Source organism: Schistocerca serialis, chromosome 8, assembly GCF_023864345.2.
Source record: "Schistocerca serialis cubense isolate TAMUIC-IGC-003099 chromosome 8, iqSchSeri2.2, whole genome shotgun sequence".
Lineage (NCBI taxonomy): Eukaryota > Metazoa > Arthropoda > Insecta > Orthoptera > Acrididae > Schistocerca > Schistocerca serialis.
Window position 1 is genome coordinate 497,529,319 of NC_064645.1, and position 15,347 is coordinate 497,544,665.

A 15,347-nucleotide genomic window follows, 5' to 3' on the forward strand; every position below is an offset into this window, starting at 1 on the left:
ACTAATAATACAATATTATATATTACACATTTTTTATGTATACTCCAGTCAGGCTTTACACCATGCTCAACAGGCAAAACACACTGAATAAGAGGGAGTCAAGATATAGGAGGGTGTCACAACACTAATTAGACCACTGATGATGAATGCAGCTCCAGTGTGGGGGTATGCAGCTCTAACACATCTGTACCACCTGCAGATCATACAGAACAAAGTCCTATGTACAACAAGTAATGCTCCACAATACACATGCACCGTGGACCTTCACAGTGAATACCACCTTGAAACTCTCATCGAGGTATTCAAAAAACTTGCCACATGACTGTACAAGAAAACAAGACACTCCAACAATCCTTTATCCTTAACCTAGGTAACTATGATCACAAACATAGGTGGAAACACAACTGGCCAAAAACACTACTACTTGGGGACAATTAAAAACTTATGGATAACACCAACAAACAAACATGACAAATGCTGATGAACCTCTGCAGCACAGCAAAATTAACTGGCACTGCCAGGTGTAAACTAGCTGACCAACCGGCAATGCAAGGAAACCATATTGCACACTAAACACAAACAAATCCAACCAAAACCCTTACACAGTGGTTGATTTATGATCACTCGGCCACTTATATGATGACCTTGGCATGTTACAGGTACAGATGCTGCAGCTGGTGCCCAGCCCAGCAATAATCGAAAGGACTGACACTCTTTATGATGACCTGACAATGGGACTGAGCATTGCACGATACCTGAAACTAGCAACCTCCTTAACCTTGAATGATCTGTCGCAGATGACAAGAAAATCACTACTGGTCTTACTACCCGATCAGACCATCACAGAGGTTTATCTCCCTTGGCATTTGCCTTGGCACTGCACAGCCAACATCATGGCCCCACATCCCATGAAGTCATCAAGTAGTAACTAACCAATACGGAGGTGACAGTAGATCTTTCGAAATAGTCGCCACATGGGTGTGGGCATGGAGGGGCTCGACCCTTTAAAGAGAACAAAGCTCCCACGCGAACTTACTACTGTTGCATCTCTTGTGTGATGCCAGCAAACTTCTGTTGTAATTATTATTCTTAAAATTAAATATGCTGATTTAAGTGAATTTATTGAAGGGAAGAATATGATGGTCTAGCAGCTTAGAATGAACACAAAAAAATTGTGACACTCATTGGATGCTCTAGTGTTTTCATCATTAACACCTATGAGATGTTGACAGATTATGGCCAAACTGCAACTAAATAACAAGGTATATTTCTTCATAATATTCAGTTTACAGTGGTTCCAAAAATCACAACAAATTAGAAAAATCTAAGTCATGGATTTTCAGCTCATCATTTCACATGATTAACAGCTAGACTACATGCTGTATACAGTGACTGTTAATGTCACCCTCTTTGCTTAAACTCTTCTCAAATTTTTTGGTGACTACTGGAACAAGGAGGAGTTGGAACAGACTGTTTCAAAGCCTAGATTGAAGACACTACTGACCATGAAAGAAAAGCCAGCTACTGCATTCTGGACCTCCAAATGAAATCACTAATGGGAAATATAGCTGTGTTGTAGGAATTCTGCGTGTTCCAACTGATCTGCTGGAACAATGGTTTATTAAACCTGCCACACGTTTTCAATGGCAGTTGTTAGTTCTCACACTCAGTAAATCACCATATGTGTGGACAATGCTATTGCTGCTCTACTTACATGTCTTTATAACTTTTTTAAAAAAAAATGAAAATCAGAAAAAAGTACTAACACATATACTTATTAGAGGCATCTTGATTTAAAATGAAATGAAAAAGTTGGCAAAATAATACTCTGTAATTATGAGTATGGACAATACAAAGTGAATGACCATCAACATTAATACTTATGAGTAATGAACCAAAATACTACTGAGCACAAGGAATTTGTATTATTTGTGATCAATAAAGGGGCTTAGTTGAATGATGCAACATACAAAAAAGAGTGCTAACCTTTTTCACCGGGCAGGCCACGTTCCCCTTGGTCCCCTTGTGCACCCTTGTCTCCTTTCTCCCCTGGAATACCCGGTAAACCAGATTCTCCTGGTAAGCCGGGTGCACCTGGAGGTCCTGGAATGGTACTTCCAGATGACACAGAAGTTCCAGGTACACCTGGTGCACCAGGTGCTCCCTATAACAATATATTGAGGTAAGCTGATGACTTCCAGTGAAAGCAGTTGCATTTACCTCTGCATATATTTAAATTAAAAGAAGGGTTACAAATGCTACAGCAAATTGGGCCCACAATTTTGTTTACTTATTTAACAATAACAACCTGTGTTCAAACAAATTTACTAAACACAAAGTGAAACTAGAAAGGCAGTCAAAACAATTTCAAGAACTGGTAAGGTTTTAATATTGTCTTGAGTACTGATGCCTGAACACAACACAAATGTGTGCTGAATTAAAGTACCATTAAATTCATAAAAGAAACTGCATTATGTTATTTGAACATTACAAACAGGATGAAAACTCTGATGCCTAGTGATTTATTACAACTTAAAGCAAATCATTAACATATGAAAAAAATACTAAAACTTAAGTGGTCTTCAAGCGTAAGGTTTGAATGTCACAGTGCCTGATCCTATTGGAAATGGCATGACCTTTCCTTCCTCCAATTTTGGAACTGGATTACCAATACAGTTATAGTGAAGCCTACAGTTTAATGTGGAATATCAACCACAGTACCAAGCAAGTTTGTGGAGTGGTTAACACACAGAACTCACTTAGGGAGGGTGATGGTTCAATTCCACGTCCAGCCACCCAGATTTAGGTTTTCTGCGATTTCGCTAAATCACGCCAAGCAAATGTGTGGATGGGTTCTTTGAAAGGGCACAGCCATTATCCTTTCCAATCCCTGAAATATTCTGAGCTTCTGCTCCCTCCCTCTTTAATTATTTCGATGTTGACGAGCCATTAAACCCCACACTTCCTTCCTCCCTTTCTGACCACAGTGTGACTTTGCATTTTTTAGATATGCATATCACTGGCACAAACAAAAGAGGAAATAAAAAAAGGGATCCTTAGTCAACCTGAGGATTGAAAATCAAACATAGTATACTTGCAGGTAGTGCAATATAAGCATATGTTCATCATCTGGAAATGGAGAATCTGTCAGTAAAATAATACTACATCACCACTCCAAGGCCTCAGTCTTTTATTGGATGACAAGGGCATTACTTGCCAAGATTTTAGGAAATAATCTACACCATCAATAGCAAATGGTACACTGATAGCCATTATGGAAGTGAGACTGAAGAAGAGATTGGCAGCAATCCAAATTTGTCATGATAATATGTTCCTGCATATCTGTTTGACAACAAAGTGAGTTGGCCTGTGGTCCTTCATCCTCTATACATAAGGTTACCAAACATCCAGAAAATCCCGTATATGCCCTCCTTTTAACCTCTGCTACACTCACTCTGAGGTTTGGAAGTATCAAGTCTATGGAGAACCATCACTGCCTAATATTGTTAAAGATGCTTTCTCCATGTGTGATAAATGTGTGGTCTATGTACAGTCATCTACTGTATCTTTATTTTTAGATTTAAAAGGTTTTGACTAGATGATTATTAATTTAAAAGTGTGTGTAATTGATGTACCAAGTTCTACTGAGTTATTGAGTGAAAAGGGTGTTCGGCTGATGATGTTATGTATTGTGACAAGTTATGTATTTTAAATCAGTTTTTACAACAAAATCCATTATCATTTGGGTTAGATCTTCAGTGACAGCAAGTATGAAGGTTTTTATTTATAATTGCTGAAAATAGTAGAGTAGGCCTACTACTCTGTTTGTACCACAGTTTTGATACTAGAAGGAGACATATACTATCATCATAAAGACCCGAATATGGTACAGAAAGGGACTAGTTTCAATTGTTATGAGATTTTTAGTGTTCTCCTTCACAAGTTATGTCCCTAGTGGATGATGAGCTCTTGTTGTAAGAAAACCTCATCGCACTTTCTATTGCAATGGCCAGTTTACATTATAAAGGAATTCCTTAACTATAACACAGAGCATCCATGTACCTGTAACAATCAAATACATCCCCATATTCTTTTTTGTGTGCATGCTTAATTATTATAAGCATAATTAAATTTTTTTTTTCTATAATAAAACCTAAGCTGTACATACATTAATATGAAATTGATTATTACTAGTTACATAATACCACAAACTATGCTGTTATAAATACAACAAATTTATAAAGCTGACTCACAAAATGGATCACCAGAACACAAAATATATGAAATAAAATAGATTGAATATTGGCTTAGTGAAGGATATTGTGTCACTTAAATACAATTTCAAGAATGTATTTTGCTCCAAATTTTATGATTACATTTAAATGCAAGCATAGATAATTGATAATGTTAGCTCTTCATAAAAATATAAAGAAAAATTCAAGAAAATTATTGATATCTGTGTGCACAATATATATACAGCACTTATGTTTTAAATAATAAAATGATATACCATCAAATTTTAGCTTATATTGTTTGATCTACTGTATATTGGCTCACAGAACTCTGATTAATATTTTTGGATCTTCATGTCCTATATTTCATTAAAATGATCTGACAACCATGACCATGTAGTCTGTGTTTGGTGCTCTTTGACAGTACTCAATCTCAAGTGATGGCAAATGTCAGGTACAATCCTTAAAGTAATCAGTGTTGTGTAGTACACTGCAGATTTTAAAAATGATGTAAAGTAAAATGTGAAAATGAAGGGTGAAGCCTATTAACATCATAACTCATTGCAGAAAGGTGTTAAAGAATTTCTGTAGAAAGCAATATTAAGGGCTGACCTTTTCCTAACTTACTCTTCTTTTTTTGGGATCAAAACCAGAGTAAGTTGGTGTCATCTAGAGTAAAAGTATTTTTTTTTTCCTTCATGGAAGAGCTCGGATAATTTATTCATATGTAACTAGTGAGAGAAATATGTGGCAGAAATAGGTAATGTTGAATTATTACAAAATTGTTTCTTGCACAATATGCAAGCACAGGCTGTCTAAATGTCCAATTTGAAGGTTAGTATGCTAGATTAAGGACATATTCTTGTGTGAAACAATAAATTTGTTTTTTCATTACTACTTAATTGTTATGAGTACTTGTTTAAAAAGTTTGCTCAATTTATTTGTTTTATTCATCACTGACCTAATTTCAGTTTTCCGTAAACAATCTGAAAGTGTGATTTAACATTTGGAAGGAATGCAATACTGAGCATATGTTTACCATGGCCAGTTTGCTATAAAAGAACAATCAACTGTACAATTAACATCATTTATTGTGAGATTTGAAAAAAATTGTTCCAGAAAAAACACATTCTGTTCTTGAATGACAAAAAAATTTGTTTATTGCGAAGTTTGACCTCAGGTATCCTTACTACAAAATTATTGGATTTTTATCTTTTTCAATGTAGGGAGAGCAGACATTTTTTTGAGGATAGCAAAAATATTCCAATCAGTTATAATAATTTGAAACCACTGTTTTGATCACACAAGGCTACTATATATGTATTTAAAGATGCAGAACTACTTTTTCCATTTACTCAGAGGTTGATAGAGGCAAACATTACTGTAACAATTTCAGAAAACACGGATAATTGCAGTTTGCTTATACACCCCCTCCTCCATCTTTAAACTACATCACCTGCACAGAAGTGTCACAGATTCAACACATAACACATAATTTTGATTGGGTTCAAATACTGACCTAACATTTCCCACACAAGACACTGTGGGAATTTGTGTGGTGGCACTCTGCCTAATGGGGATAACAAAGACTGTATTCTACACCCAGATCAGAATAACAAACTGTTTGGCAGTTAGAAATGGAAAGGGTCAATGTTGTCAGTTAGCTGTTATACACCCACCCAATACGGTTGCAGCAGCAGCAGTTGTTCATATTAGTACTGAATGTCTTGCTGCTCAAGTTCACTATTAGCTTTGGACTTTCTTTTGCATATTATAAAGAAGAAACAGCACAAAGAAAGAAAGAAAGACAACAGTAATGTTAGCGGCATAATTGTTGTCTGCAGAGCAATATGCCAATGCAAAACACTTTTGCTGGTTGGTTGTTGATATGGTAGCTCTTCTGTAGACAACTAGCAATTGGTCAGTTTACTTTCTGATCCAGTTATAGTTGCAGATAGAACAATTCTGACAGCATTTTAGTGGAATACAATAATAGCTATATACAGATACATACAACTCCATCTCACTATGTGAGCATCACAATTTAAATGCTGTTTCACGGTAACAATAATGAACATATAAATTTCTTTCATTTAATATTGTTTAAATTCTTTCCACAAAGAGAGGATGACCTTATTTTAATCAGCCTGTTAGTCTACAGTATTGATTTTAAGAGAAGTTCAATATTCCTTGATTAAATTGGTTTATACTTTTGGTACCTAGCAGCAATCATACATAACTTTTAAACTCATGTTAGTTAATGAAGAAGTTGTGGCCTTTTTAATCTTAACTTTGTTGCGGCTTTCTTATGGTTACATAACAACACAATGTATTAAACTATTGTTGTGTTTACCAAAGAAACTCGGCATCCAACATAAAAATGGCAGGAAGAGAACCCCCTACCACAGAAAGTAGTTGCTGTACTGAAGTGGCTTACTGAGCATGCAGGAACTCAACAGCTTCATCGCAAAGCTAACTAGGTATCAGTAGAAATTTGAGAAACTTATATTAACAAATACTTAACAATAATTTTTTAATAATATCTATACATTACTTGAGTACGAACATGAGGTGTGGTGAGGTTGCTAAATGGCTCTACCACAGATATAATTTTTGAACCCTGGTCTAGTTTTGATCCCAGTGAACAATGACTATTTGATGTAGCAGAATGTCCAATCAGGTTCTGCTGGCAGTGATGATAGGTAAGTCCTAGCACTGTTTCTGGTTCACAGGTACTGCAGCACTTGGTGAATACTGTGACACTTTGAAACTATGGAGACACTTATTAATGAGTGGAGCTGTGTGTCCTCTAAAATCTGTGGTTGAAGGATGAAAGTTCAAGTTCATTTGGAAGACACCAGGTGGAAGCAGGATATAGTGCCTACTATGTATGCACTGTGTAGTGTCAGTCCATTACTGTGGCAGGTATGTAGAACTACTTGAATCACATAATACAATCCATTATGTGCACCCTAAATGCCACCTGACCATAAATATGTGGTGTCACACTGGAGTCTGGCCTTGCCCGATGGCACCCTCTGTGTGTACGGCTGTGTACAATATCTTCTGGCAGATACAGCAGCAGTGGTGTACAACTTGTTCAGAAGTTTGTTGCAAAGAGACTACTGGTACAATATAATTAATGACATTACTATGGTATGCTGGAAGTAAATAAATACTGTGAAGTTCTTGGTAGCATGCAAATAATGGAAGAGATAAATATGACCACACACCACACAGGAGAGGTGCTGAGCAGTTGGCAGTCACAAAAAGAAGACTGAAATCATGTCTAAGCTTTCAGACATTTAGCTATGGGGCCACTGCTGTTTATGTGCCTGTCAAACACTCATCACCTCATCAATACAGTGAGCAGTTAACTTTACTCCTAATTTAACAATTTTGTATTTCATAGAGAATTATCTATGAGAATCTCTCAACCAGCACAAAGTCCCAAGTGAGTGGAAAAAAGTGCAGCTGGTTTCTGTGTAGATGAAGGGCAAAAGGACAGACCCACAAAATTACACAGAAATATTCCTAGCATTGGTTTGCTGCAGAATCCTTGTACATTTTCTCAGTTCAAATATAATAAATTTTCTTGAGACTGAGAAGCTTATGTCCATGTATCAGCACAGTTTTAGGAAGCATCACTCTTGCGAAACCCAGCTTGCCCTTTTCTTCACAAGATTTATTGTGAACTATGGGTGAATGGCAACAGACAGATTCCATATTTCTAGATTCCCGGAAAGCATTTAACACAGCACTCCATTGCAGGCTGTTAAAGAAAGTATGAGCATGTAGAACAGGTTCACAGATACATGAGTTCTCAAAGACTTCTTAAGTTACAGAACCCAGTATGTTGTCCACAACAAAGAATTTTCAACAGAGACAATGGTATCATCAGGGGTGCTCCAGGAAAGTATGATAGAGTGCTGTTATTCTCTATATACATAAATGATTTGGCAGACAGAGTGGGAAGTTCTTTGCTGATGATGCTGTGGTGTACTGTAAGGTGTAGTCAGTGAGTGACTGTAGGAGGATGCAAAATGACTAAGACAAAATTTTGAGTTGATGTGATGAATGGCAGCTAGCTCTAAATTTAGAAAAATGTAAGGTATTGCAGATAAGTATGAAAAACAAACCTGTAATGTTCAGATACAGCATTAGCAGTGTCCTGCTTGGCACAGTCGTGTCATTTAAATATGTGGGCATAATGTTGCAAAGCGATATGAAATGGAGCAAGCATGTGAGGACTGTAGAAGGAAAGGTGAATAGTTGACTTCAGTTTATTAGGAGAATTCTATGAAAGTGTGGTTCATTTGTAAGGGAGACCATATGTAGGACACTAGTGCAACCTATTCTTGAGTATTGTTGAAGTGTTTGTGGTCTTATAACCGTACACCCTCCCCCTAGATTCATATGAAATGTCTGATACCACCTTTTTTTTATGCAACCGCCTGGTTTTTGGAAGATTCAGTGCTTCCTGGAGACTTTTGTGTATGTTTTGGATGCATTGTTCAATTCAGTTTGCCAAAATACAGTTTATTATTAGTAAACATGTATAGAATGTTCTGGAAGGATGTATATTATCGTAATTGTCTATGGATTGTTGTCATTAACAAAATTATGTACAGGTTCCAAATCAAAAACCTAGCTGAGAAGTTGAAGTAAGAGATATTTAGTAACAAATGTTAAGAGGCTGTGGAAACGTTAGCATAAGTGTCTGGCACCTCTAATTATCTTAACTGCAGTTGATTGGTGGGTTGACAGAGATAATCTCATTATCTTGAGAAATGCCTTAAAAATTATGACTAAATGATGTATTTTCATTTGTTATCTATTTTTATGTCCTCCTCTGTAATTGATATCTTTTGTAATTACATTTCTAATTAACTCTCCAATTGTTTACACCACACAACTTTCCGATTTTCAGAATTTAATGCCTTATTTGTAAATTTTACGGATAAAGTATGAGATTTGTACTATCATTGAATGTTAGTAACCAAATCCAAACTGTGATTAATTATGTAACTAAAATAATAGAAGAGAAGTTATTGTATTTAAAGTTGAGACTGATTTTTTATATTTAAAACTACAGATAATACTAAAAAATGTATGTAATATGATACTGTATTTTATACCTTATTTGGCTGTAACATCAGTTTCTTTACGTTTTGTAAATTTTAATTGTAACATCAAAATTGCACAAAATTAATAACGGGTTATTTTGAAATTTATTGTTAAAATTCTATAGAAAGCGATGCAGTGAGACCTCAAGTTAGTTTTTGAGTTTTTGTTTCGTCAGTCAGTCAAAGAGATCTGTGAAGTATATCAGTCAGTGTTTTGTTAATGTGACAAGTATGCAGTTCAACTGTCAATAAATTTTGAGAAGCTGGAAACTGTCATATTCTTTCATCAAATGAGCTCCACGCCAAGTTAAGTTAATTTAAGTAACATTCAAGAATAAAGCATCATTACAATCTGTACCAGGTCAGATTACAGGAAGACACTGAAGCAATTCAGATGGGCAGCTAGACTTTTTAGTGGTAGGTTTGAACAAAATGCAAGTGTTACGGAGATGTTTCAGGAACTCAAATGGAAATCTCTGGAGGGAAGGTGACATTCTTTTTGAAGAACAGTATTGAGAAAATTTAGAGAATTGCCAATTGAAGCTAACTGCAGAATGATTCTGTTGCCTCCAACATACATTGTGTCTAAAGACCACAAATATATGATACAAGAAATTAAGGATCATAGCATACAGACAGTAGTTTTTCCCTCATTCTATTTGCAAGTGAAACAGAAAAGGAAATGACTAGTACTGGTACAGCGTACCCTCTGTCACATGCCATAAGGTGGATTGCAGAGTATCAGTGTAGATGTCAGTGAATCTGTAGATGGAGAAGACTTCAGCAGAAAAAAATGGGCAACCACAAAAGTGGCAAGCCCTACAAAATTATTCTGAACTTTGTCACATTTTGTAGTCTGCAGTTGTTTCATACAAGTTTTTGGGGCATCACCAGATAACAGATCCACCTTACATAAAGTTTCACGCACATCACTGAATCCTAGACATTTTTGACATGTCTTCAGTTAGCTGCTATTTCATTCTTATTACCTTATGTACAAAGATGGAAACATATTTTGCAAGTATGAAGGTTTTTCTGTAAACTAGTTACAAATACCCCCCCATGAACCATGGACCTTGCCGTTGGTGGGGAGGCTTGCGTGCCTCAGCGATACAGATGGCCGTACCATAGGTGCAACCACAACGGAGGGGTATGTGTTGAGAGGCCAGACAAACGTGTGGTTCCTGAAGAGGGGCAGCAGCCTTCTCAGTAGTTGCAGGGGCAACAGTCTGGATGATTGACTGATCTGGCCTTGTAACATTAACCAAAATGGCCTTGCTGTGCTGGTACTGCGAACGGCTGAAAGCAAGGGGAAACTACAGCCGTAATTTTTCCCGAGGACATGCAGCTTTACTGTATGATTAAATGATGATGGTGTCCTCTTGGGTAAAATATTCCGGAGGTAAAATAGTCCCCCATTCGGATCTCCGGGTGGGGACTACTCAAGAGGATGTTGTTATCAGGAGAAAGAAAACTGGCATTCTACGGATCGGAGCGTGGAATGTCAGATCCCTTAATCGGGCAGGTAGGTTAGAGAATTTAAAAAGCGAAATGGATAGGTTAAAGTTAGATATAGTGGGAATTAGTGAAGTTTGGTGGCAGGAGGAACAAGACTTTTGGTCAGGTGATTACAGGGTTATAAATACAAAATCAAATAGGGGTAATGCAGGAGTAGGTTTAATAATCAATAAAAAAATAGGAGTGCGGGTAAGCTACTACAAACAGCATAGTGAACACATTATTGTGGCCAAGATAGACACAAAGCCCATGCCTACTACAGTAGTACTAGTTTATATGCCAACTAGCTCTGCAGATGATGAAGAAATTGATGAAATGTATGACGAGATAAAAGAAATTATTCAGGTAGTGAAGGGAGACGAAAATTTAATAGTCATTGGTGACTGGAATTCGTCAGTAGGAAAAGGGAGAGAAGGAAACATAGTAGGTGAATATGGATTGGGGGGAAGAAATGAAGAAGGAAGCCGCCTTGTAGAATTTTGCACAGAGCATAACTTAATCATAGCTAACACTTGGTTCAAGAATCATAAAAGAAGGTTGTGTATACCTGGAAGAATCCTGGAGATACTAAAAGGTATCAGATAGATTATATAATGGTAAGACAGAGATTTAGGAACCAGGTTTTAAATTGAAAGACATTTCCAGGGGCAGATGTTGATTCTGACCACAATCTATTGGTTATGAACTGCAGATTGAAACTGAAGAAACTGCAAAAAGGTGGGAATTTAAGGAGATGGGACCTGGATAAACTGAAAGAACCAGAGGTTGTAGAGAGTTTGAGGGAGAGCATAAGGGAACAATTGACAGGAATGGGGGAAAGAAATACAGTAGAAGAAGAATGGGTAGCTCTGAGGGATGAAGTAGTGAAGGCAGCAGACGATCAAGTAGGTAAAAAGACGAGGGCTAATAGAAATCCTTGGGTAACAGAAGAAATATTGAATTTAATTGATGAAAGGAGAAAATATAAAAATGCAGTAAATGAAGCAGGCAAAAAGGAATACAAACGTCTCAAAAATGAGATTGACAGGAAGTGCAAAATGGCTAAGCAGGGATGGCTAGAGGAGAAATGTAAGGATGTAGAGGCTTGTCTCACTAGGGGTAAGATAGATACTGCCTACAGGAAAATTAAAGAGACCTTTGGAGAGAAGAGAACCACTTGTATGAATATCAAGAGCTCAGATGGCAACCCAGTTCTAAGCAAAGAGGGGAAGGCAGAAAGGTGGAAGGAGTATATAGAGGGTTTATACAAGGGCGATGTACTTGAGGACAATATTATGGAAATGGAAGAGGATGTAGATGAAGACGAAGTGGGAGATAAGATACTGCGTGAAGAGTTTGACAGAGCACTGAAAGACCTGAGTCGAAACAAGGCCCCGGGAGTAGACAACATTCCATTAGAACTACTGATGGCCTTGGGAGAGCCAGTCATGACAAAACTCTACCATCTGGTGAGCAAGATGTATGAGACAGCGAACTACCCTCAGACTTCAAGAAGAATATAATAATTCCAATCCCAAAGAAAGCAGGTGTTGACAGATGTGAAAATTACCGAACTATCAGTTTAATAAGTCACAGCTGCAAAATACTAATGCTAATTCTTTACAGATGAATGGAAAAACTGGTAGAAGCGGACCTCGGGGAAGATCAGTTTGGATTCCGTAGAAATGTTGGAACACGTGAGGCAATACTAACCTTACGACTTATCTTAGAAGAAAGATTAAGAAAAGGCAAACCTACGTTTCTAGCATTTGTAGACTTAGAGAAAGCTTTTGACAATGTTAACTGGAATACTCTCTTTCAAATTCTGAAGGTGGCAGGGGTAAAATACAGGAAGTGAAAGGCTATTTACAATTTGTACAGAAACCAGATGGCAGTTATAAGAGTCGAGGGGCGTGAAAGGGAAGCAGTAGTTGGGAAAGGAGTGAGACAGGGTTGTAGCCTGTCCCCGATGTTATTCAATCTATATATTGAGCAAGCAGTAAAGGAAACAAAAGAAAAATTCGGAGTAGGTATTAAAATTCATGGAGAAGAAGTAAAAACTTTGAGGTTTGCCGATGACATTGTAATTCTATCAGAGACAGCAAAGGACTTGGAAGAGCAGTTGAACGGAATGAACAGTGTCTTGAAAGGAGGATATAAGATGAACATCAACAAAAGCAAAACAAGGATAATGGAATGTAGTGAAATTAAATCGGGTGATGCTGAGGGAATTAGATTAGGAAATGAGACACTTAAAGTAGTAAAGGAGCTTTGCTATTTAGGGAGTAAAATAACTGATGATGGTCGAAGTAGAGAGGATATAAAATGTAGACTGGCAATGGCAAGGAAATCGTTTCTGAAGAAGAGAAATTTGTTAACATCGAGTATAGATTTAGGTGTCAGGAAGTCGTTTCTGAAAGTATTTGTATGGAGTGTAGCCATGTATGGAAGTGAAACATGGACGATAACTAGTTTGGACAAGAAGAGAATAGAAGCTTTCGAAATGTGGTGCTACAGAAGAATGCTGAAGATAAGGTGGGTAGATCACGTAACTAATGAGGAGGTATTGAATAGTATTGGGGAGAAGAGAAGTTTGTGGCACAACTTGACTAGAAGAAGGGATCGGATGGTAGGACATGTTTTGAGGCATCAACGGATCACAAATTTAGCATTGGAGGGCAGCGAGGAGGGTAAAAATCGTAGAGGGAGACCAAGAGATGAATACACTAAGCAGATTCAGAAGGATGTAGGTTGCAGTAGGTACTGGGAGATGAAGAAGCTTGCACAGGATAGAGTAGCATGGAGAGCTGCATCAAACCAGTGTCAGGACTGAAGACCACAACAACAACAGTTACAAATACAAACACATTTACTGCAAATTTAGCAAACAAGCTTTATTTAAAGCTCAATGCCTTTCCATAGGGAAATGGTGTTTTTTTATTCACTCCTCTACACACTTGTAAGATGCACCTTCTTTTCAGTGGAAGGATTCCGTCAGCAAAATGCCTGTTTTCTGCCTGTAGCTATATACATTTTGGTAAGTAGCAGGATGTTATTCTATAACGGTTTTCCTTAGAAACCTCTCACCTGATGCCAATAGAATATTTGCCGAATGGTAGCTTTTGTCCTGAGTATTTCTTGTTCTTGGATACAAGGTGAAAGTGGTCAGGATTTCCATTAAGCAAAGGTCGAAAAATACGTTCTTCCACCATTTCATTTCACTTCTCTAGAAGGGACAGTATGATATGAGCTGATCATTTCTGTATACACCTGTTATGTTGAAACTGTAGACTAGAATGACATCAGTTTTTTTTTTCTTCTTAATCATCCTTATTTTGCTGTGAACCTCTACCTGTCATTCTGTAATGAACATCTCTCATGTCCATCTACTTCACACACAACAAACCATTCTTTCTCATGAATGCAGGCTCATTTTTCTTTAGATTTTTGCTGACTATGCCTTGTTCAGATAGTCCCCTACAATTTGACATGCACATTCCCACATACTGTTCTCCTTCTCCTACAGAAATTCAGAAACAGCTAGTGAACTATAATATCTGTTTTTTATATGGTTTGTATCATTTTCCTCAGATGAAAACAGTGCTGGAGACTGAAAAAGTAAATATAAAAGCATTCAAATGAAAACCGAAGACCTGCCATAATATATAGTCTGCATGACAGATGGCCCCACAAGAAGGATGGACCTTCACAAGCTGTGGAGGGGGAATGGCACACTGCAACATCACAGGTGCAGGGAGTTGATGGGTTATGACCTTGGTTGTTGTTGGGCTGCTCTAGTATGCTTGTCCAGCTGTTGACAGGGAGGAAAACAAAGAAGAGATGAGAGATGTGGTTCATTTTCTGGTTGCTGATCATACTGGAGTGCGCAAAATTCATCGTTACATGTCTGCTGTGTACAGAAAACATTTCATGTGTCTGATGTGTGTTCATGAGTAGCAGAGGAAATTTCAAGGAGGACACATATCACTGCAAGATGATCTGCAACCAGGACAGGCCCACTGCGCCATTACCCCTGATGTGATGGCATGGATTGATGGCCTTATCTATGGAGACTGATGAATCACAGAGAATGAAATTTATGTTCTGGGCAGCATTAGCCATGGCTCTCTGCATGCGATCATCGAGGACTACTCGCATTATCACAATATTTGCATTCACTGGGTGCTGCATCACTTGATGGGAGGACAAAAGATGGACAAAAAGACATCAAGTATGAGTCATCTGTTTCGGTATCAATAGGAAGGGCATGTGTTTCTATCCCATATCATCACAGGGCACAAAACATGGTGACACCATTTCGACCCCAAGGGCAAATGGCAAAGCCAACAGTGGAAGCAGCTCACAGCTCCCGTGCCAAAGAAATCCAAAGCTGTTCATACAAGTTCGGGTAAGATCTTGATGATTTTGTTCTTCAACTGCAAGGAGGCCTCTGCTCATCGAGTTCCTAGAGTGTGGAACCACCATCATTGAG

At 37.6% G+C, this 15,347-nt stretch overlaps 1 protein-coding gene across 1 annotated transcript in view; it reads right to left on the bottom strand.

The window, feature by feature from the left end:
* The window catches only part of LOC126417090 (collagen alpha-1(IX) chain-like), a 317,794-nt gene that overhangs the window by 94,602 nt on the left and 207,845 nt on the right, over positions 1-15,347 (bottom strand). Inside the window, exon 12 of the mRNA XM_050084985.1 lies at positions 1,987-2,164. Coding sequence (XP_049940942.1) covers positions 1,987-2,164 — 178 coding nt within the window. The remainder of the gene's footprint in view (positions 1-1,986; positions 2,165-15,347) is intronic.